General features: G+C 39.4%; 1 protein-coding gene across 1 annotated transcript in view; it reads right to left on the bottom strand.

Moving 5' to 3' along the window:
* LOC114435487 (guanine nucleotide-binding protein G(i) subunit alpha-2-like) overlaps window positions 1-24,540 on the bottom strand; it is a 40,910-nt gene that overhangs the window by 6,000 nt on the left and 10,370 nt on the right. The window contains exons 2-4 of the mRNA XM_028405181.1: window positions 5,659-5,701; window positions 2,450-2,591; window positions 593-753 (exon numbers count right to left, since the gene is read on the bottom strand). Of these exons, the coding sequence (XP_028260982.1) occupies window positions 593-753; window positions 2,450-2,591; window positions 5,659-5,701 (346 nt within the window). The remainder of the gene's footprint in view (window positions 1-592; window positions 754-2,449; window positions 2,592-5,658; window positions 5,702-24,540) is intronic.

The raw sequence follows: 24,540 nt of genomic DNA, 5'->3' as shown, positions 1-24,540 counted from the left end.
ACTGCTGTATCAGAGCACCAGTGCATCCCTAAGGATCGGGGCGATAACCACCTTTCACCTCTTACCAAGAGTGTCTCACATTTACCTCATACTCTCTCAGTTATTATACTAGTAGAATAGAGCAATGTGGCCAACAAATGGAGCACTCAAAGCTGAGGGTCATTGAGTTAATTAGGACCTGTGGAGAGAGGCTGTGTTGCTGCATTAGCAGCCACATGCAGCTGCTCCTAAATGGTAAAGCCAGTGGTTACACACAACAGTCAAGTTTTCATTATTATTAAGTGTAACTGCTCTCTGTGCTGGGGGGACTTTCAGTCAAAAAGAGACATGGCAGCACTCATCTATACACTGCCAGCAATACCTGTATTATTATCTTCTACTTGTCTCTGTGTTAGTTAGAATTGGAGCTGTATTTCTCCTGTATTTGTTGATTTTTTTGAAACAAATACTGATACCACTAATCTGCTAATGAAAGCTGAAATAAATTGACTACAGACAATAACAGACAAGTCGCCAAGACTTCAGAGCAGTATTATGCACACTTTTATAACAAAACACAGTGATACACAAGCATCTAGTTCTTATTACTCACTAGGCTGCAGAGTCATTGAGCTGGTACTCTCGGGCCCGTGTGAAGCAGCTCTGGACGCCACCATCGGCCCACAGTCGTTGGATGACGTTGGCCAGGTCCTCTGGCAGGATACCCTGCTCCTCTGCTGCTGCTGACAGTGCAAACAGTTGGCGGGCATCATCCTGATAAGAACAAAAACACACACGCATCATTAGAAGCAGCAGGTTTTGTTATAGGTTTATACGTTTATTAACCCTCACTAGGCTGTAAACTGATAAGAATGACATACACAGATTTGTTGAGGGACTTTCCTTCCACAAGGCTAATATTTACCCAAATACATTTTATAATTAAAACATGTTCAGATAGATAGTGCTGAAAGATAGAAAACTATAGTTATGTGCTTTATTGATGTGAAATAAATTTGCTAAAGTGTATAACTAACATAAATCAGATGTGTTGAGTAGTAACAGCCTGCCTTGCTGTTATTCTGCTTTGCTAAAAAAATGCACAGACATAACAATTGCTAGTGCTGGTGTGCTTTTCTTTCCATGTTATGTGATTTTAAGTTCCTGCAGCTGTACACACTCCATATGAGTCAATGACATGTCAGAAGGAAAAAAAAAAGTAAACAAAAAAAGCAATAAATGGTGTGACCAGAAATTTTACATTTAATCAGCGTCATAATGGGCCCAATGTGGAATCAATCAACTGGGCCAAGTTTATGTTCAACAGGCCCTCGGCCATCACAGACCCATCCACCCTTTAAATGCAATGGAGCGGATCAATCTATTACAGTGCAGTGGCCTAGAAACAGTTACTTCAAACAGCAGTGAATTAAAAAAACTGTGGGAATGAAGTTACAGGGAATGATGTAAACTGCCCTCTTTTGACTTTCTTCCTTCTATACTAACTTCTTCTATTGTTTTGTTGTTCGCTATCTTTGCTGGCTTTAGCAGTTTGAGAAGGACATCCTCTGCATCCCCTTCACCACAGCACTCTGACACTTTGTGTGTTGACCCTGGACGAGGGCTTACATAAACCTTAATGTTAGCTACTGAGAGCTGACTTCCATGTATTAGTTAACGATTGTCTGACCCTCCAGTCCATCTCAGCTGGACCATGTGACATCAGTTAAATCCTGTGATAAGCCTAACTGTTCTACATGGATGTTAGGAAAACACAAAGCACAATGCCGGGGGCCATTGGATACAGTTTACATACAACCCACAGAACAGCTTTTTAGTCAACATAAAGTGCATAATAACAAGTACAGTAACTACAATACAAAACTTAATCTATTATTCATGACACAGAAAAGACATTAACTACTCAGATCAGTCATGGACTGTGGAAAATGGCTAAATTTAGGTTGCACCCTTTCTTTGTCTGACTTTTAAAAATTCTTTTTACATTCCAGGACACCTAAAGCTCTCCACTGTAATGGTGAGGACGAAGGTAACACAGAAGAACTACTACTTACTAAGTACCAAACATGAACATATACTGCAAAGTAAAGATTACTTGGCTTGCAACAAACAAAGACAATAGCGTCTGCTATTCACACTTGATTTGGGAGCAGAAACTTTCATACTGCACTTGAGAAAAATCCTTGATTTCTGCAGCCTCAAATCCTTACGGCTATAAGTGAGAGGTTAGGATTCAAGAGGAGAGGAGACTTCCATGGTTATTAGTAGAGATCATATTAAATATTTAAGTAACGTAGGTTTAAACTACATTAAATTACAATTATATGAAGTATTTATAATATTCCACTCTACGCTGCTGTTGCAGACAGGACAGGAAAAGTTTTGAGGATTTGATCAGGGATAAGAAAACATTATTAATCCCCCAAAGGGAAATTAGGTTAACACCTACCGCTCTAGCAGTTTCCTCATAGTCGATCTTAAGGTTGCTCATGGCTTTGATGATGGCCATGATGGACTGGATTGTGTTGCTGTATACAACTGCTCTGTACTGCTTACACTCATCTTCTGAGTACCCATCCTCATGAATAATCCTGAAGAAAGGAGACAAGGAATACAACTTAAATAGAATCACATGCAAATCCAACACTAACAATAAAACACAAAATGTTTTATATTCCTTTTTTTCATGCATAAGTGTGGCATTTTATTTGTCAAATTTAGTCCACGCTGTTGTATTTAATTGATGATTTATGAGAATGATTTATTTTATGAATCCATTAACAACATGTGACCGTGATACTGCCAGGCCGAGGTACTGGGAAATATCAGGTGTTTTTGTATCTTTTGGCTAAAGGACAATAAAACAAATATTTACTTGCGTTTAGAGCTTTGTAGCAAGAAATGAAGAGAAAAAGAGCCATGTGTTTGATAAAGTGTGGGGCTGATACAGAAGCTGCTGGGCTGGAAACCAAACAGCACCATCTCCCCTGGCTTGTCACAACCCAGAGACAGAGCCACACAGCCAGGATGTTGTGTGGTTTGCTGAATGGGACCTCATTAAAATGCCCACTGTGAAGCACTGTGAGGCACAGCCAAGATTACTGAACGCCTGTGCTTCCCCCTCATTCGAACAATCTATTTAATGATTTTATAAAATTATTGTTGAAAGTAGATTTCACTTCATGGAATCCATACTAAATTCTAACTGCTCATCTCCCTATTCAACAATCCTGTAAAATTACTTGGATTGTAATCTGCACTGAAAAACCAGCTCTGAATGAAAATATAGTGACACATACAGATCAGAGTAAATACTGGAGGGCACCCTGGAAAAGTAAAATCTTTGTGGATACCACTCAGTATCTAGCAACCACATAGTGGTCCTGCATAATCAAGAAATTTACTCAACTCAGGGTCAGACTAAATTTGGTAAAAACCCAAAACAGCAGTCGTGTTTTCAACTAAAGTATTCAAAAGGAATTCTGTCTCTGCATGTCACAGTTCATAATTTATGTTTGTGAAATAAAAAAGCTTGATAAATGACCAGATGAAGGGGCTGTACACATCAATACATCAATGCCTCATAGCACCTATTCAACATTTACTGAAAAGAGGTTTGTAATATTCATTGAACTACCAGGAAACTGAAAAGAAGACCTGGAAATGATGATCATATTGCATGGGCTGTGGGAGCTGCTTCCTTCTCATTTAAATATTTTATGACTACTGTGTTAAAAATAACTTAAATGCCTTGTGTCAACCAGAGGGAACATATTCAAACATTCAAACTGGGTGATATGAAATCCTGTCATTAATATTATTGTTTCCTGTGACTGCCACTTTTCATATTTCTTTTTGTATGTCGAGTGTCAACCAGAAGGATTTTTAATATCTTCAGAAGTAAAAAAATGAGAGACCCTTTCATTAATGTAGCAGTTTCCTGTGTTACTCCCATTTCGTAGGCATGATTATCCAATTGTCTCTATTATGATAAAATAATTCTACAATAATTGTGTATAATTTCATATAATAGATATCAGGGATGCTATCCATGATATCTATAGTTTGTGTTAATATAACATACATTGTAGGTTTTCTCCAATTTCCCCATGAATTGATTTTAGAAAATTTCATGAGGCACGTGTTGCACGACGTGCAATGACTGAGCAAAACAGGAAGTCCCATGATACCACAAACTAATACTAGGTACAATTTCATATTCGTTAATGCAACCATGGAAAGGCAGATTTAGCATTGTACAACCCTTTTACCTAGGTAAGGCAAGTAGGGGTTTAATTTACTATGCAGTACTGCCATATCAAAGGTGCTCTGATCAGGGTTTTTGAGGCCAGTGACCTATAACCAACTTGTGGAAATAGAATGGCCAATTAGTGACCACCATTCACAGGTTGATTTTAAACTAGAATATATTATTTGATGTAGCAGCAGCACCCACATATTAATAAAACATTTGTAAGCCAGTTTTAACAGCACAACCTTAAATGAAAGACGCTCAAAATACAAAGTTTACCATACCCAGTGTAAACCCTGTTATAAAGGTCTTAACCTCTAACCATTTCAAATATACAAATCATTTTTATCCAGTTATTTTCCTTCTCTTTCTTTTTATAACACATTGAGCTAAGATTAAAGGTAAAGTTGTGTGCTTTGAAGCTTTACACAGCTGACTGGTCAGATTTAATCACCTTCAGTATTCACAATACAGGCAGGACCATGTCATTTTACGACCTAAAACTGAATGTTTGTAGACATATTAATTAAGCCAATGTAAGTTCAAAAGTTATGGTTCATTGTTATTAGCATCACTATTATTTTGTAGGCTGCCATTTCTTTTGGTTGCTGGTAAAATTAACAAAAGTCTCAGTTCAGCACTGGACATATCAGAATATTCAGTGTTGCAGAAATATTTATGATGATTCCATTTTAATTTAGGCTATTTTTTTAAATATGATTTTATAATTAGGGACTGATTTAAAAGCTAATGCTTTTGCGTCTATTCCCTGCAGAAATGTTAATCAGGAATTGCATATGTTCCATTACACCACTACCCTCTTTATCTTCCACAATGTCCCATATGTCCATAGATATGTTTCAGTATAAACATAGTCTTTGAAGAAATTGTGTCACTGTATCAGTTTCTATGAATCTCTTGTTTGGAGACACCCAATTAATTAATTGAGAGGCAATATTGGCGAATTATGATCAGCCCCTGAATGATCAGAGCCATTTTATTACTCATACTTCACAGAAAAGTAAAAGGTTTATTGCTTTTTCCATTCACCTATGTTAAGCCTTGTGCGATTTCTCAAGCTGAGCATGAAGTCTTTTTCTTTTGATATTTCAACTTTAAACAATGGGAATGTGGAGACAAAGACAATTGCAACTGAAAATTGATTATTTATAGTAAACACTGAATAGAAAAGCTGAGATTCAAATTGTGCTGCACATTTTACCCTAAATAAACAATTGTGCTGCTGGGATTGTTCAGTTTATGTTTATGCAGTGATAGTGCTTAACTATTTGAAAACAATTTCTATTAAAGTACTTAATTCTTATTCGAGTATTTGTGGTGTTAAGGCTGATATAAGGTTGGGATTCATGATGGGAGGAAAAGCAAAACAATGAGCAGTCACTCACTTCATCTGCTTCACAATGGTGCTCTTCCCCGACTCCCCAGCACCTGCAGAGAGAACAAAAACAGGCAGAGGTTAAAAATACGCTCCTGTTAGCTGAGAAATGTAAACAGGCAGCCAGCAAGGCTGTCTCACATCTGGACCCCTGTCTTAACACCCCTCCTCCCCCCTCCTACTGGCAGGTTTGTGCTTCAACTCTGCAGCATGTCTCATCTCTCATTTTCATCCACTGCATAGATGTCAGAAGGAAGTATGGGAAATTCTGAATTTTGCAGCAGAAATATCCCAGTCAATCTCAACATCTGAAGGCACAAAAACCACCCACCATCATATTTCTCTGTTCTTCATTCAAGACAAGTCACTTTATCACGGTTAACATTTTAATGGAAACATCTTGCACTGACAGGATATGGGCTTTTCTTATCCTCTGCTATGTTTATTCTAACAGCCTGAGGCGACCAGAGAGAGCTCATCTGCCACAAGGAATCTAACACTACACACACACAGCGAGGAGAAGCTGTCAGTGCACTCTTCACTCGTACTAGCCTCGGGTAATGTCTTTCTGGGATGACCCTCAAAATACACTACTACGCAGCATGCAGCACGCACATGCACACTGAAGCCCCTGGGTAGGAATGGACCAAGATACTTTCCACAGACAGCTGTCAGCTTCTACTCCTCTATGGTATATGAGTTCTCACTGGCTCATGAATCAGAATGTAGTTGGCTATATATCAAGTTTTTAAACAGACTATAGATGTGTGTCAAAGTTTTGGACAGGTGTCCAGGGTCTCAATGGACACCAGAATGAAAATACTTTTCTGTTCAGAAACAAACTTAAAGTTCCAACTATGCCCAATAAGCAATTTACAAATAACACTATAAAAAACTTAATTACTATACAGTCTGTGGGTCATACAGTTAAACTGGAAGAAAAAGGTTTTTTGTTTTAAAAATAAAACAAAACCAAAAACATAATTTTCATGAAATCACACAGACACACAAACATGTGTACATGCACACACCAGTAGAAGCAAACATGCCCTTTGGAGTTTGTCCAGTGAAACTCTTGCTTCTAACAATTAGAAATGAGTGGTGAAGTTTGGCACATGCTTTGATTTTACTGTTGCTTTGATTAACAAATAGCTAGCAGCTTGCTTTACTGTAGTCTACAAATTACACTTAACCTCACACCTCATGGTTTCAAGCAGGTGCATGAGGAATCTGATGGTCAAATGATTTGATTGCAAAATACAGTTTGTGTACTTTCTGCTGATGGTTCTGTAAGAGAAAAGCTGTGGCAAGAACTCACAGCCTGAGATTTTCTATTCATGGTGCTGACAGTTGGACTGAGTGCACTGATCCTGTCACTTTCACACAGCACATTTTGTCTGATCTGTGGCTAAAGCTGCATTATCACCATATCAACCTTGAACCATGGAGGCTCAAGACTGCAGCTGGACGAATGGACGTCCGCACACACAGCCCATTGCACAGGCCATATCAATACTTTGTTTCTAAAAATGGAAAACATTTTCTGACTCATCACTGGCCACAGCACTTGCCACAATGGTAAGCAAAACTGTTAGACACAGAAACAAACCATGCTTGTTTTAGGTTATTTGTTAAGCTATAACTTACACAATAACAATAACACTGAAGCTAAATTGGCACACACACTAATGTGTTTAATTTAATGACATGGTAAAGGCAACAAGGAATGACACTTCTCGTGCAGAGCAGTGGATGAACACAAGTTGAGTTTGTGAGAAAATAAATGCTATCCATTGCCTAGCAACTAGTCAACATGTACAACAGTTGGGGTTGGCATTGACTCATGGCAGAAAATCAGGAGGGAAAAAAACAAAAAGGGGGAAAGTGCAGCCTTCAGGTTTATCTGAACAGCTTGAATATGTGTGTCAGTCCCTCAAAGATATGTAGGAAATGGACAAAAATTAGAATGAGTGAGTGTGAGTGCACACAAAGCTCATCTGCTTGCTTGTGTGTTGTGGAAGAAGAGGGAATTAGCATGAAGATATGTAGTACTAGAAAAAGCAGCAGGGGATTTGTAAATCTCCCAGCAAGACTCAGGAAATTGCTTGATTACTGATGGGTTTCATTATGACTGGCAGAACCAACATAGAATGGTGCCAGGTGAAAAAGTGCCAGGGAGCCTACAGGATTAAACGGGGCCCAGCTGCAGCAGGATGGAGCTGGGGCCTGACCCATGATGGACGGGCTGTGTTCACAGATGGGGGGTGTCATTAACAGTGACAAATTTAGGTCAGATGACAACACTGAGTAACTGAGACCCTTTTTGGATACACTCCCTTCACACATTACATAGAAACATGCACAGCTTTAATCAAGTCTCAGGTGGCCACAGACATAAGAACATCAACTAATTGCAAAAAAAGAGAGAATACACTGATCCCTTTGGGTGATAAAAGACATCAAAAACAAAGTGTTGTTGCTGCAGGGTACCTGGCAGTTTCATTAATGTAAGCATTAGAGAGCCAATAAAGGAATTTATTCATGTTTATGTTTATAGGCAGCATGGGACTCATTGATTTTGTGTTATACATTTCATTAGAACCCAAATGAGTACACTTCTAACTGGTATCAACCAAATTACAGGTGAGCAGGTAGCTTAATGGCACCTGGGAGTAAAAAACAATTATCATTATTATCCCCAGAGAAACCCATCTGTTCCCTCTGTGCAAACAGGTGGTCTGGGATCAGGGGATATTTAGCGTAAATGTTCCAACTTCAGAAAACTACTCCAGCAAACTAGTAGACCAGACAGATGATTATCTAAAGGTTGTTTTACAGTGAACAAAAACCCACTGAAACAATCTGCATTCACTAAGATGCTGTACTTGGTGGTATAGCAGATGAAACAGACAAGTCTAGACAGAAAAGACAGAAAAAGGTAGTTCCCTATGTTATGTGGCAAGACTCAGCATTAACCACTTAATACATGTAGAATATTTCGTTATCTTGATGTTGTGCGTCTTCATTAGCATTTTGCTGCCAGAGCTCCATCACATCAAATATAACTGATCTGTCTCCCACTGTATTAAGGCTTTTCATACGTGTGTGAATAGATGTGCATGTGTTTGGAGCAAGTGTGACTATCCTGGTGGGACTGGGAGCAGGACACAAAGGCAGCAGTGTGGGCCCCTGCTAGCTGAGAACACAGGCCCGCTGTTGATGTTTAGGCTTGGACCATTCCAATCAGTGCTATAGCTCACACAAGTTGCTCACACTGCTACACCTCCTTTCAGTCAGCATGACAACTACCTTCATCAGCCACAGCAAAACTCCACTAGCACAAAAAATGCTTGAGGGGACATGACTGAAGAACCTAAATCTCTCTTCTGATGAGTGGAACTTTTGTTAAACTGAATGGGTGGAGAATCACACATTGCATTGCAATTAGTACATATTATCCTCTAAGTGTTTATAGTGCAGCCTATAGTATATTCATATATTCAACTTTCAAATTGCTTTAACAAACTTATCAAAACTGCAGCTGTACAACAATGATGTGGTGTAATTGTATAAGCCATCTGTATGTAACCCTTTGGCATGCAAATAAGTTGCTGAAAATGTATTAAAGCATTGACTCAGCTGAAAGAAAAATGATTTTTTCTTGCTTTATCGTTATGATGGATTCTTACACTTCTCCTGTGAATGTATTGAGGGTTAAATAACAAAGAAAGCAAAAAGAACAAGGTTAAGCAAACCAGCAGAAACAATATTTTCTTTTAAGTCAGGCACATTCATCCGCTGAATATATAATGGGATGGCCCTCTGGTCATTCCTGTCCCCACTTCAAAAGAAATCTCTTGAATAAATCAATATCTGACCCCTTGGTGACGGGCTGACCCATGAAAATCAAGTATGCACCGGTCTTTAAGCTTGACTGAGAGGACAACAGATGCAAACATTGGATGTTGTAAGGCTCCAAATCAATATCAAGTTAGAGAAACTGAGACTAAATACTGTTAATGCAATTTTCCCTTCTTCCTTAGAGGGCTGATAAATACTGCTTGTAGTGTGGGCCAGGCTCGCCTTACTGGTAGACATCACCTATCACTCACTAAAGACTTCTTACACTCTATTTCCTCACTCTCAACAGACTGAATTCTCATAATCTCCCCAACAATACGAAGTACAATACATACTGGAAACGCGATGAAACAGCTTGTTTCAAAGCCGTAGTGAGTTGAACAAAAAAAAGCGGAACAAAACTAGAAAAAAGGGAGCAGAGATAGAGATGGGAAATAATAAGAGAATTAAGCTGGCACCTCAGACCAAGTGAAACAAGACACCCTCAGTATATACTGAAACTTTGGATGTACTCATATCTCTTATACAACAAAACAACCATTATGAGTGCTCCATTTTCCCATTGATTTCACTGTCTTTATTCTGTAATCAAATTAATTTCATCTTCCATCTCATATCTCCATCTCAAACTTTTCCTCACGCTGTCTTCAGCCACCCACACACCAACCGTGTGCAGCCCAATGCTGTCTTGTTTTTCCTTAGCTACTTGTTGCGAAATGTGCCAATCCAGACTCGAAACCAGAGGCCCTCAGAGAGGCACATGTGCCACTTCCTATTCTCAGAACCAATCTAGAGGGAAATGGAAGCAGCTTGCATGAGCACGTGTACGCTTGAGAACGCAAAACCACACACACACGACATATCTGTATATTTGAAAGGCAGGGACAGCGCGACTTAAGTCTCATCCAACAGATGGCTACAATGCCTCGGGCAAAGAGCAAGTCTGGACAGCACTCTCACAACTGCTGCCAAAGCAAAGAGGTGAGAAGAACAATTCCACTTCCTCTATATATGTTTAGTAAAGCCAGAGATGGACGAAAAAAATGTTTTGCACAGTACAGAAGGTATTCAATGACAATGTCTTGTAGGGAGACAAATCACCAATTACTTGCTATCCTCAAGTTAATAACGGTATTGCCTCTAATATAATCAATTCTGGAACCAAGAATAGACATGCAGAAAAATAAAACAGAGCCTGAAGTGAAACATTGTGTGTGACTAGAGATAGGTGTGAATACTACACCGGTTGGCCGATTAGCAAGTGTCAAGAAAAAACATAACACAAAACATACGGTGACAGGTGCAATCAAATCAAATTAACTCCGACTTTCGGTAAATATCTGTATTGTTTTTACATCAAATCAAAGGCTATAGACAATACAATGTCTTCCTTGGAGGCAAGGATGCTGCCCAGACTTCCTCCTTCCGTAGTATTTAGGGGGCTGTTGAGGGAGATAATGCAACTAAAAGACAGATAATAACACCGAGGTGTGTGTCAGGGAAAGGAATAATGAGAGGAGAATAATGACGCTCATATGAGCCGTCAGCCATGAAAGTGCACGAGAGGTACAATTTTCTGACAGGCCTTTGGGACCTTTGGAAAAAAAAACTGTCCCTTAACCTCCTCTGAGGGCTGTGGTGAGCTAAACACAAAGAAGGAAAGAGCAGCTGGTCATATGACACACTCACAGCTCTCTGCTAACACTCTCCACACTGCTATTCCTCTGCAGATGTTGCACCTTTCCAAAAGCTAACAACTGGTTAAATTATTGACGAAAGAAACAAACACAATGCCTGGCCTCTAACATCCAACTGTCGGTCTTATTAAAATATAAATGAATAAAAATGAAGAAAACCCTTTTTTTTCATTTTAGTGAATTAGCTGTAACAACAAAACTCCCATGCTTAATTCCTCAAGAAGGTAAAGACTGTAAGGATTGTGTGGGGGGTAGTTATCAAAAGTATAAGTGAGGAAAATGTGAGGTTTTTTTTTTAACCTTTGTGATACGTCTTTGTATAAAAGCAAATTTCTCAACTCTTTTAGCAAAAGTTTTTCCTTTAAATCATGTTTCACCCATGCTACATGCAAGAAAACTTGTAATATAGAGCTGGTCAAATCTAAAACCTTTCGGATCCTATCCATAGGGAGAGGAGGTTGGAATCCACTGAGAAAAGGTAGAACAAAGCCAGAGCAGGTCAAGTAAAACAGAGGTGGGACTGTTTGCAAGACAATGTTGGGCCAGTGAGATGAGTGGAGACAGCAAACCATTAATCATAGGAGACAGCAGAGAGGATCAACTGGAGAGTGAAGGTGATAAGAAGAGAGGAGGAGGGAGACAGACAGTCTGTAGAGGCCATGAAAGAACACCAGAGTGAGGTCCACTGAGCAGGTGCCACACAAGCTACAGATGTCCTGGCCTTAATTTCTATTGAGTAGTACTGAGAAGTGTGTAAAAATATAACATCAATATTAAAGTCGACTGGGCTCCTGTCAGTCAGCCAAAGACTTTCATGACTCCGCAATGGTATTTAAAATTGGCTGATGACAAAATGTTAAAATATGTGAAGTCTCTCATACCTGTGGCAGAGCTGTGAGCAGGAGTGGCTATCAGGCCGTTACAGTGCCAGCAGCAGTAATCACAGCACACCAGATGGAATGAATTCATAATTGATGTTGATTTTCAAACTCCAATTTTTTTTTGCCAAGGGGCCACATCATCTGAATAAAGTTTCCTTAGCCATGGTGTTACCTCAAAGCAAATAAATGTGTCAATCTAACTCCCAGTAAAGGATAAACTTCCAACACATACGCACTAGTATGTCCTGTGAGAAAGGGATGAAATAGTATAATTTGTTGTTTTGGATCATTTTGCTAATTTTCACAGAAAAGGAAACTGCATTTTATTCTGCCATAATTCATTATTGAGGGTGAGGGTGCCGGCTCTACAAAAACACTGTAATAAAACACATAAAAGTCCTTGCTGAAAAGATGTACACAAATACATGTTTGCAGCAATCAAACTAATATTACTGGTATAAATAAGTCACACATATCACGCACATGACAGTTCTTCAAATCTCACTAGTATCAACAGGCAATTTATGGTGGAAAGTGATGATTGGACTGTAGTGATGTCTCCTGGCTCATATTGCACAGTTTTGTGTCTCAGAGAAATCCACGCCCCACTCACAGGAGACACTACTACACACATTCATTACCTGAGCTACAGTCTAACATCAAGTGACCAAACAAAGCTGGCAGCTTACGGTCGCTCAGCGGCTTTCGTAGTCTACTATCATACCTGCTACAGAAACACACTTAGGAGGCTGAATCATGGCAGAGAATGTTTATACTAGTACTGACATTAACAATAGTGTTATTTTCTATACTATTACTTTGTTAAAATACATAGTGTGCAGGTCCTGAGCTTAGAGGCATACTGCACAATAGGCTATGGATGGCTGGTAAATGCACTACTGATGCATTATACATATATCCATTACCAGCCTCCCATCCCAACCTAATCTTGATATTTGGACACACAGAGACATTTCTATGCACAGGCACACAGACAGAAAAATGGATAAAAGGTTCAATAAATTATGGATTGGTGCATCAAAATATCAGCTGTGGAAGACGCATGATATAAAAACTTGGAAAGAAACATACTTATTCCAGGTAAAGACGAACAAGTAAATTTGTTCAAAAAATATTGAATGTAACTCTCAGAGATCACAATTCAAATCAAGCTGCAAGCCTTTCACTCAGGCAAGGAGAGAAGAGAAAGACCAAAGCTAAACAAAACTGATTTAAGTGTCTTTCCACAGACATATTCAATAGCAAAGAACTCTGAACAGGTCACAAATTAAATATATTTTTCTTGAGTCCGTATTTTCCGCACTATAAGTCACACTTTTTTTCATTCTTTGGCTGGGTATGCGACTTATACTCAGGTGCAAATTATACATGAAAAAATATACAATTAGTTAGCCTTGTGTCCTGACGTCCCATTACAAATATAATGGTAACAAATAACATAGGTGATGCGCACATTCATGGAAGGTGTGCTTGCAGCTGAGGCAATAGGCCGACAGGTCGCTAATTCCAGACAGTTATAGTAGTAGTAGTAGTCTGCCTTTTACTCATTTACAGGATATTTATAGGAATTTCTGTGCGGTGAAGCTAATCATTTCTTTGCGTGAGGACTTGTTAAAACGCGTGTGTCTCACTCTCAATGCCCTGCAGCAGTACCACTTGAGTTAAGAGGAATTCAAGAGGCATTACGCTAAAAACGTAGTGATTATGCTGGCCCGCTGGTGCGACTAATAGTCCAGCGACTTACCTATGTTTTTTTCTTTTTCATTAAGCATTCTTTGGCTGGTGCGATGTATATACTCCGGTGCAAGCTATAGTCCGGAAAATACGGTACATCAAAAGGCAAAAATCATAAGAATACAGTAAATGAGAACTTGAAGTGATGCGTCTTGAAAGTGCGGAAAAGCAATATTGTTATTATTGATCATTTGCAGGTGGAGTTTAGCTTAAGAACCAAGCATATTTCTCTGCTTCAGTGCTTATATGTCTTGCATTTTCTGTACAGATATTAAGACACACACTCTTAGACTAACGTAACGGAGCAGACAAGTCAGGTCATTTTAAAGAGGGCCCTTAAAACATTCTCTTTTGTCATTTTAAGGAGTCAATAAATTTCAAGCATGTTAACAATATCATGTCACTGTCCTAACTATCATATAGTTATTTATTCAACTTTCTGTGTTCTATGATGCAATATTATTGACTATGGATTGACAAGCTCCCAATTAAAATGGCTGGCATTAAAACATGTAGTCAGAATTTTAAGGTCTATGCACCTTAGTCTGGACATGACATCCCACAGTCACCAGCCTCCAGGCTGGCCAGGGATAATTACTCCAAACTGAAAGGCCATCGATCAAAGAGCAAACGAGGCGACCAAGGCTGCCTGTGACGGTTGACCCCCTCCCAGCCCTAAAAATCAGAAGCTGCTCTGGCCTTGAAGCCTGCAGACATGAAAGGCATGACCAGACTATTGCACCTGACATGGCCAAAGCAAACATCATCACTCAGCATTATATTTCAAGTTTAAATGAGCCGCTGTACCCAAGAATCCAATTTAAATGGTGAGATAATACCAGTTTCCTTTCAAGATTGACTTTAAAGCCAAATCATACAGCCATTACAATTTTGTATACAGGGTTTCCCGCAGCGCTTTATAGTTAGGGCAGCCACCTTGACAACAAATGCCCCCGTCATGAAAAAAAAAAATCTTCTGCACACACACATGAATAGGGCCACATCAAGATGAGGCCAGAGAGCAGCATTGGTGGTTAAATACGGTACTGCGCCATCTATCACCTGTTGCAACGTTATTTTATTTTTTTTAAACAGCAATGCTAATTATCCCTCAACTGGATAGCATAAAACAACATGTGGAGCTAAAGTATCAACTGCTTGTCCATGTTACGGCTGTTTTGTTCATGGATTTGTTTTATTTTTGACATTAAACACCTTGCTAAACCAAGATGGGCTTAATGCAATTAATCCAGATTCTTATCAAGGCTACCGATGTGTTTGCACATGGCTTTCTGCTATGCTTGACAATTGCACATGGCTTTCTCTAGTGTACAGTAAAACTTGTTACATATTCCGCAAGAACAGAGAAATCCTGAGGTGGCAAGAACAAAAACAAAGCTCGTTTCGGCCCGGACATTTTATACTTCACAAGAAACGTGTCTGCAGAATTCCTCACACGGCCCTCCCACTGCAGCGCACACACAGGTTTTAAAGACATTTCGCTGCTGAACGGTGGCAGAAACAGCAGTGTATGTGAACATGCTTGAAGAGGAGGAGGAAGATATTGCTACTATTTGGGATTTCACAGTTTTGCTTGTTTGCCCAAATATCTGTTTACCTGAATGAGGGTTAATAACAAGCCGATAATGTTCAGAGAGATAGAGCGTATGTGCTCCTAGCATGTTGTTCGACCAGTGTGGATTCTGCACACCTAAAGACGCGTTTCTGCTTCTCTACATTCACCGCACCCACTCTGAAATTCCGACCAATCACACAATAGTTCTTGGACACGACCAAGAAAAAAGTTAGGGTACTTTGTTCAAAGAAGCCAGTCTACGCCATCATCTGTGCCGCAAAATACATTTACTGAAACATTTACTTGTGCACCTAGAATAGTACATAAGAGCTCTCTACATCACAACAGTTTTAAACTTTTTGGTAAGAGGTGAGAAATGAAGAGAAAATTATTTTAATAGCTGGGGAGAAAGACTCTGAGATTGCTACAGAGCCCGGATACCTGCTGTGCTACAAGATGCCAATTTAGTCATATCACGCACTCTCACTTCCTGTCTTTCACTGCTTTCAGTAAAGTCTGTATGAATTATGAATTATCTGTAAAACCGGAACTGCATAACAAATAACACTCTACAAACATGGTTTTATAATGTCTTTTACACATCATACAAATGTATCTATAAGCTAGAAAAAATGACTAGAATATAAAATCTACCAAACTAAAGTGTGCAAGAGAATATGCAGTGAGTAGAAACAGCTAGAGCAGGCTGCAATCCACGACAGAAAAGACAGGAAGTTTATTCCTTCTCTGTACAACCTTAACTTACAATTTGAAAAAAGCACAGGAAGTGAATGCGGTGGGGGTCGGGGGAATGGGAGGTTTCTTAACGGTTTGCAGATTTCTCTCAGATTCTACACAAGCTGAAACATGCTCTGCAGATACCTTTTACCGCATCAAAGAAGTCAAGCTACAACATTACCGAGGCAAAAGCAGTTACTGTCCTTAACCTTCACACTGTGCTGTTTTGCATATGCTGAACTAAGGATGCCTCTGTCTCTTCATACAAACAAAAAATCCAAAGGAATCTGGATTTCTCACAACATGCATCAATCTCCCATGAATAACCTTGAACTGTCCCCACTACTCACTGGACCATTAACTGTCAGCCACCTACAAAGAAGACACCACGGCACCATACACTAACAAGAACAAACAGCAGAAAAGACTTTAGATGACCAGGTCCTCAAAACAGTTCTCTCCTCCATAGATCCAATAAAGGTGCCCTTCATTTTCAATCATTCACACTGGTTAGCTGACACAATTTTCTTGACAACCTGGATGTGACCATCTGTGACCAAATATTGAACAGGCGTTCTCTTCATGAAACACTTTTGCTTGCTTCCAAATCTTGGATGTAAAGCATAAACAGTTGTGCAGTTGCTACTGTGGCTGATCTAATTCTTATTCAAGTTAGGCAACTTGGGAAAAAAAAATACAGAGGTAGGCCACCTTAGACGCAGATGCAACAGGTGAAAATGAAAACAGTGAAATTAACTTGTTTAAACTTGCCTAAGGACAGCATGTCTCGTTGTGAATGAGCAAAACACTAAATTGCTGTCAGTTCCTGGTGTTGTGAACAACTAATGGTCATGTTCTATGACCTTCCTCCATGCAAGCCAGCAAAAACAAAGCCTAATTTACAGACATTGCTAAAATTCGAAGGATGATCTGTGCACTCTCAACACTGCTTATCGTGTGACCAAATCTGTTTACTCTCATCCCATTCATGAGCACAGCTTTTATTACTCTGAACTGTAGATACAGATTTACAATGTCTACCCAGCCTTCTGCACACTTTACAGCCTTGTGAACTCTCTCTCTTTTCTTTTTCCAGCCTCTTGGATATATCATGGCTCAGTGAGGTATATCATCTCATCAATCTCATTTCCTAAATGCAAACATGTATTTGTGGGCAAAAACAAATCAATTCAACAAATTTGCATCAGAAGGAATTTTAAGCACACATTTTAGCAAACTTTCGAGTAGTATCGCTGTCAATCCAAGGTCAATCCCTTTTTCTATTTAGTATTTGCTTTTAAATGTGAACTGAGTCTTGCAATAACCACAGATTGCTCAGGCATGACTACATGAAGCAACACTTGTGTGCCAGAAAAAGATAATTGTTTAAAAAAAAAGGGTCGGGTCAAATGTATCTTTGTGTAATATGCTGTGTGTGTTATTTTAATCAGCGTGCATGTGTGTGTTTGTGAGACTGAATGAGTACTCCACAGGAATACGGAGTATTCCCACTCTCACAGAGAGTTCTTTGTGTGGGCACATTGCCCCTGAACCAGCATGTCTTCTAAAGCCTCGTTGAAGCTTTGTTTGGCTTGCTTTCCTTTTGTTTATTCCACTTCCTTTCAGGTTCCTCTCTCTGCAGCTGACCAGAGTGATGACTGCGGCCTCAGAAAGATGCAGCAAGGGACGCTCAGGCAGGGAAAGACAAATAAATGAAGTTAGGATGGGCCTAGGGTAACTGACATGATGCCAGCTGAGGTGGTGGTAATGTTAACTTGACAACTATACTGCACTCTTTTCTAACTGTAAATTGGATTGCGATTCTACCCCCAAGAGTCTGACAAGTCACTGACAGCTGTAACTTAAAATGCAAGAAACAAAGTACTTGGAACTAACACTTAACAGATAGCATTCTTTTGACAGACTTGTCTATCCATCACACCAAGTCCTCTTTCAGTGGGTATGTAAATGTATCCACAATATCAAGCCACAAAAACTTCCCATAATAAAACAAGTATTGTTTGTGGCATGGTCCTGTGAATTTCTAGACACAGCCCATGTTTCTCACATGAGAATGGAAGGACCAGTAAAGTCCTTTCTGTCTGGATCACTTGACTGCCAGATTGATCGCCTAGATGTTTTTTTTTTTGTTGTTGCCTTGTGAGACAAACAGCAATGCAGCAATGCTTTATAGAATCATACAAATGAAACTGGCGGTGCGTGTATTGAGTTCCAGCACTGATGAGATGCTGATAGCTATCATCTGTCATGAAAAAGAAACTTTCTGTGGTCACACAGTCCTGTCACTGAAATCCTCTTGGGCAGTTATAGTGCCAAAACAGACCTGTTTGCTTTGAAAACACACTCTGCTCCAGTGATAATTGCCATAGTAACCACAGAGCTGAACCCAAGGCTATCTGGATCTTTCCACACGTTTTCCCAAGTACAGTTCACTGAAGCTGACATACACAAGACTGTCATCAAATACTGAGTCAAAGGTGACCAAAACACAGCAGATTAACTTATTAACATTGCTACTCAGACTTGACTATTAACAATACAGACGCTTCCTTGACAACACACGCTTGACAACAGGGTCCTCTGTCTTCACCCAGTGGATGGCATGAAGAAAAGATCGTGATATGGTCTCATCAGTAGGTGCATGTAGCTGTTGACTTTTCACTTTTTTTTAACCTTTATTGACTTTTCACCTTTTATTGACTTTTTAACCCATATTTATCCAAGGCAGATTACTTAATGCTCTATTGCAGCAACATCCTGCTCAGCAGTCACAGCAGAAGCTCCCTTGTCCAACCACAGTCTAATCTAATGGGCAACAGAAGCTTCGGGTTAGGGTTAGTGTCCTGCTCAAGGACAACTCCACAGATGTAATAAGATAAATCAAGTGGTGCCCTTTCACTACAATGCAGCAATTTATGTATGTGTGATCTGCTTTTATCAGTAAATTAACATTTCTTTTACAATCTTTACAAGTACTTTAATTAGTATTTATTTGTTCATAGACCTTCATCCTAGGACATACACTACTGGCTCACGCTGTAAAGAAGCTGTGTAAAAGAAAAACAACAAGAATGATGTGGCATCAATGCAATGTCTTGCTATGCTAACCTCCCTCGTTTGCACAGGAAGTCAGAGCAGACGTTATCCTTGTGACAATCAGGCTGAGTCACAAAGACATTCTGTTTCAAATGTTTAGGTGTTTATGTTTCAACAAAAATCCAGAAAGACTTTGTGTCATATTATATCAAGATTACATCAAGACCCAACCTTACAGGAGTTTTTGTTCTTCATTCTGAAGCAAAATTAAAAACATAAAATGAGCTGATTTGGGGACCATTTGCTGATTTCCAATCTTAGGAGTCAGACATCATGAGAAGCGCTTTGAGGCAGAAACTGGGAGAGTGAACCCAGCTGTCGTTTGGTTTCATGTCCTGATATCAACATTTCAGCTGCCAAGTAACAACTTTTATATAAATTTTGAGTAAATGAGGGACAGTGAATTACATGTGATTGTTGTTTTGTTTTTTTTCATTAAAATATGTATAACAAAAAAAATAGTATAACACGTAAGGCTTGCTTTGATGTAAATTTGTGTTTCGAATAGTGCTTGAAGGCTTAGTTTGATGACACATACTTGTAGTTTCATTTCCCTATTAAAAAGCAATGGTTTTGTGGCCACTGTTGGAGAAAAAAAACTTGTATTTGCTTATTAGTGCATCCCATAAATTATATTAGTTTAAACCACTGTCATGCAACTCTGTAAGAATGTTTGGCACCTCCAGTTTTGACCTTTAAAATATGAACCATAGCAGGCAGATGGCTGAAATGTTATTGCACAACAGTCGTCATTAAGTTTGTGTACACTCCTAATGTGTTTGTGCATGTGTGTAGATCTGAACACAAAACAAAAAAGAAAGCGGAGCACATATCCAATGCAGTATTAATGTCAGCATAAACAAACTTGATCCAAACAGCTGTCATCCATATTTCTCCTCTTTAATTCTCTTCTCTTTTCATGTAAAAGGTCACGGTTTGTTTCTATTGGTTTTCTATCCCTTGTAATCTAATGCATTACAGATACCATTAGGTATTTCCTGTGGTACAGTAACCTTCAGTCCTTCATGTAGTAAGGGAAACCCAAACACAGGTGTTTAAAACATATAGGCAACCTAATTATCTGTAAATGTCAAAGAAGCAACAAACAATGATTTCATGTGGACAACAGACATTAGTGGTTGTTAAACTGCACCTGGCATTGCCAGTCAACTGCATAATGTCTCTTAAGGAAAAAGCCAGTCACCTTCTTTACATAGAGTTATTGCTAACAGGCCAGTAATATAAACTTAATGTAGCAGCCTAATCAGAATAAAGAATCAGACGGAAGAGGGAGGCACCAAAAGACTGTTTATTTTGGACTTTGGCAGAAGCAGCTCAGAGCAATAACTCATAAAGCTTCTGCGGTCTGACCCTGCTCACTTCCTGCATCACAGGAAACACACTGCACAGCTCCGCCCTGCCCTTCCTGTTCCCCGTGTCTGCGTTTATACACACACAGTTTGCCCTGGTTAATGCCAGTTTCTTCTTCTCTGTAAAGTAAATCAACCACCCCCAACTCCCTTTCATACATCAAGTCTACACCACACAGCACTGGACCTTTTTATCTCACAGTGTACAGTTACCCTCGGCAGAATGAGCCTCACATCTTTACACTTACCTTGCATTGAACAGAAGACTTTACAGCTTAGACCAACATTCTGGTAAGCCTTGTGCATCCCAGACTGAAAACCCAAACTACCCTGTCTTCTCTCCTAAATCACAACATGAGAAGGAGCCAATGAAAACATTGAGACAAACAGCTCGGAAAACATTAGGATTACACATGTGCCACTGAGGCTGCAATTGAGAAGTGACTGTAAAATAAACAGTTTTCCTGTGAAGATTGGAAAGCTGTATTTATAGCCACTGGAGAAGGTAGGGATGTCCCCACCAAAATCTTCTGTTGTCTCTGTGCATCATTTCCCTGTATTCTTTAATCAACTGGAGTAGAAAGGGCAGGACAATTGCACTCAAGGTATACCTTGAGGTATACCAGAATACCAATGAAATAATATAAAAAAGGGATCTACTTTAATAGATTGTGTTACAAGGTGTGGAAAACAGAAAGAACTGACTACATTAAGAACACACTTATCTCCTCAGTCTTCACATTATTGAGTGAACGCACAACTACAAGCCAAAATCTGAGCAGCAGAAAAAAAAGAAAGCAGAAAAACAGGAAATCAACCTGCTGCAACTGGCAGCAGTTGTGGGCAGGTTTGAGTCAGTGCATGACCTTCTGCTTTCAGCTCATTCTGGTTTTATAGGTAGACTCAAAGAAAATTGATCGATAAGCAGACACACAGAACACCTCTGAATCGCTAGCTACAAAAAAAACAAAAAACAAACAACAGACTATTTAAAAGGAATTCATAGTTAAAACCTACTCAATTAAAAACAAACTTCAGACAGACCTCGAAGGCTACTTCAGATATTCAGCTCAGTTGAATCCAGTTTTAATTTGTATAGCATCTTTTACAATCAGGAGAACTCTAGGAGCTTTACAGAAACCTACAGCCTATACTAATAAGCATCAGACTCTGCAGGCTCTACAATAGAGGCACAGTATCTCAGTACAGTTGTCTGCTCTCTTCAACTTAACTGGCAGAGCTGAGCCACTGACTGACAGCAAAACATGCAGCACAGCCAGTCAACACTTTATCACCTCTGCTCTCCCTTTAAGCTCCTGCCTTCACCACCCTGTCCATCATTCTTCTAATTCCTATTCATGTTTGGTATCTCTAAATTTGTGACTTCCTTTTTTTCCTACTTGTCATTTCCACATCTGTTGTTTTTTCACATATTACACTAAACAGTCGATTCCAAAAAGGAAGCAGCAAAAAAAAAAACTGGATTTTTTTTTCTCCACGTCTGGATTTTAATATAAATCTGTGTCTGGATTCCAGCATGGCTTCAATTCAACACTCAGATCCTGTGGCGCCCCAGCAATGTGTGCTTATTCTTCTTCTTTAACAGAAATAGTTAGCAGTGACCCTGGTCCCACCCTTTCTCTGTTCTCCTAGTCAGTATTCCCTGGCTAAAAAGAGCCTCAGTGTGGGAGCACACCAAACTGAGGCCCCACAGAAAACCACATAATTACAAATCACAATAAAGCCCTCAGTGCTGTGTTCCTGCCAGAAGCTCAGCTGCACCCTGCTCTGCTGAAACTCCAGGCCTTTGCTTACACCCCCCTTCTCTCAGCACCCGCGTCCGCCTTTGCTTTCTCTTGTCCCTGTTGTAAGTCTTACAGCACAGTTACGGTGTGTTCACATTCAGAAAGTTGGCATTATCTAGCCGCTCATTAATCTGTTCTTCTGGGGCCTGGGTGTTGTGTTAAGGACAGAATTTACAATCTGCTCCAAACACACCGTTGTTTCTTAAGGTATCCACAGTACTTAGTGTTTACTTAGTGTTAACTACACTCCTGTCACATTGCAACTTTTTAACATATAGACAGTGATCTATAAACATGTCTGTTTTTAACTTCCCCTCCGACCAATGGTCATAACATGGGATGGTGGTGATTTTTATGAACACTTATCTAGTTTAAGAGTTATCTTGATTACTCCAGTTTTGTCAGACGTTTTTGTTTAGCAGTTGAGTAAAATAGGTCACATGGGGAAGTGTAGCTTCAGACACCTGGCCTTTCTCTTGCCCCCTTTTCTGCAATGTAAGACACTTCACAAGTTTAGGGCCTGTAGCCAGTCTCTGTTTAGCTGTTGCTGTTTTTTTTTTTTTGGTTAAAAATTAATTATTATATCAGACACAAGCATTATTTGAACTACAATGAACTGCCCTGGCTTTAGGAAGGAATTATTAATACTGTGAATAAGACTGTCATATGCTCCGCTGATTAGTTTTCCTAACCTTTGGCTCACCAACAGCTAACAAATGAGCAAGACGCACAACCCCCTGAGCCACTGTTGCAGTTATCACAGTTCATGTTATTTAGGTGCAAAAGAAAATGTGAAAATAGAATTCAGTGAGACTGATGTAAAAACTGGTTACAAGACATTTACAGCCCAAAAAAATAACCATTTATATTGACTGGTATGACCCAATGAAAATTGCTGCATGCTGGCATATCAAAAACAAGGGAATAACAACATGTTTCAGCATGTTAACACTGCATAAATTAAAAATTATTGGTGAGATCATTTTCATGGAAAAGGAAACAATAAACTAATTCGCCTGGGAATTTCCCACAGTTATGAGCTCTTTACCTCAAGTTACAGCTAATGTTAGAACATTATTTCTTTTTCAGCTGAACATTAGCAGAACAAAAAACAAAAGAGAAACAGAGAGGGGGAAGTTATTTTTACTACAAGTCCTGTAAGGTGCCCCTTTTAACACAAGACAAACACACACGTGAAATGTATGAGCTCAACACACACAGCAGTAATCGGAAAAATAAAATTTGTCTCTGGATATGGTCTCATAAATCTTGCTTCACTTCACATGCACCAACACATGCACACCCAGCAGCAGAAAAGTGAAAGCAGCTCCTAGGTTGCCAGCAGGTTAGATAAGAACCCTCCTGGAGGACATAATCCCTGTCAATGAGAGAGAGTCTCTGAAAAGCAGCAGCTGAGTCAGCTTTTTCTTCCTATTCTATTGAACATGAAAACTCAGGTGATAACTCTGGTGATTAACGCATTTCTACAGTTTCCGCTTGCAAAAAAGACACTTCCCTAACTCTGGGATCCAGTTGTTACAGTGTTGGGCAACAAAACAAATTGTTGACCACATATTTTACTTCTTTTTAAGTTATTATTATTGTTATAAATACATTGGTTACTGTTTTATTTGTGTGATGCTTCCACATGCTGTTTGTGAAAAGGAGGCGCAGCAGCATGCTTTGACATGCAATGCTAATAACTCACAATTTCTTCAGAGAAACAGTTTGTCACAGCTACAGAGAACATAATCGAAAAGTCTATGATCTAAATTAGTTAACTGTTCTGTTGTCCTTGGCTTATTTGGGCTTATTTGGGCTTATTGGGCCTTTATTTCAAACTATATGCCTAGTAATCACATTTCCCCTACAGGAAAGTTAGATGAACTGATATTAAGTTGAATACCAGTTTATGTGTTGTACTTGAAAGAACGTCAGTCTGCCTCCCACATGTCAAATTATACACCCCACAAAAGCGCACACAAGCACGCACACACTCACGAATTACAAGTGACACAACCCAGCCTGTATTGCCAGGGATTTGTTTGAGTTTGAGATCCTAGTATGGGGTCTCACACACATTTCTCAGATG

Source organism: Parambassis ranga, chromosome 5 (genome assembly GCF_900634625.1).
Source record: "Parambassis ranga chromosome 5, fParRan2.1, whole genome shotgun sequence".
In the NCBI taxonomy this organism is placed as follows: domain Eukaryota; kingdom Metazoa; phylum Chordata; class Actinopteri; family Ambassidae; genus Parambassis; species Parambassis ranga.
The sequence above is the reverse complement of the archived record's forward strand: the minus strand, read 5'-3'. Positions and strand labels throughout refer to the sequence as shown.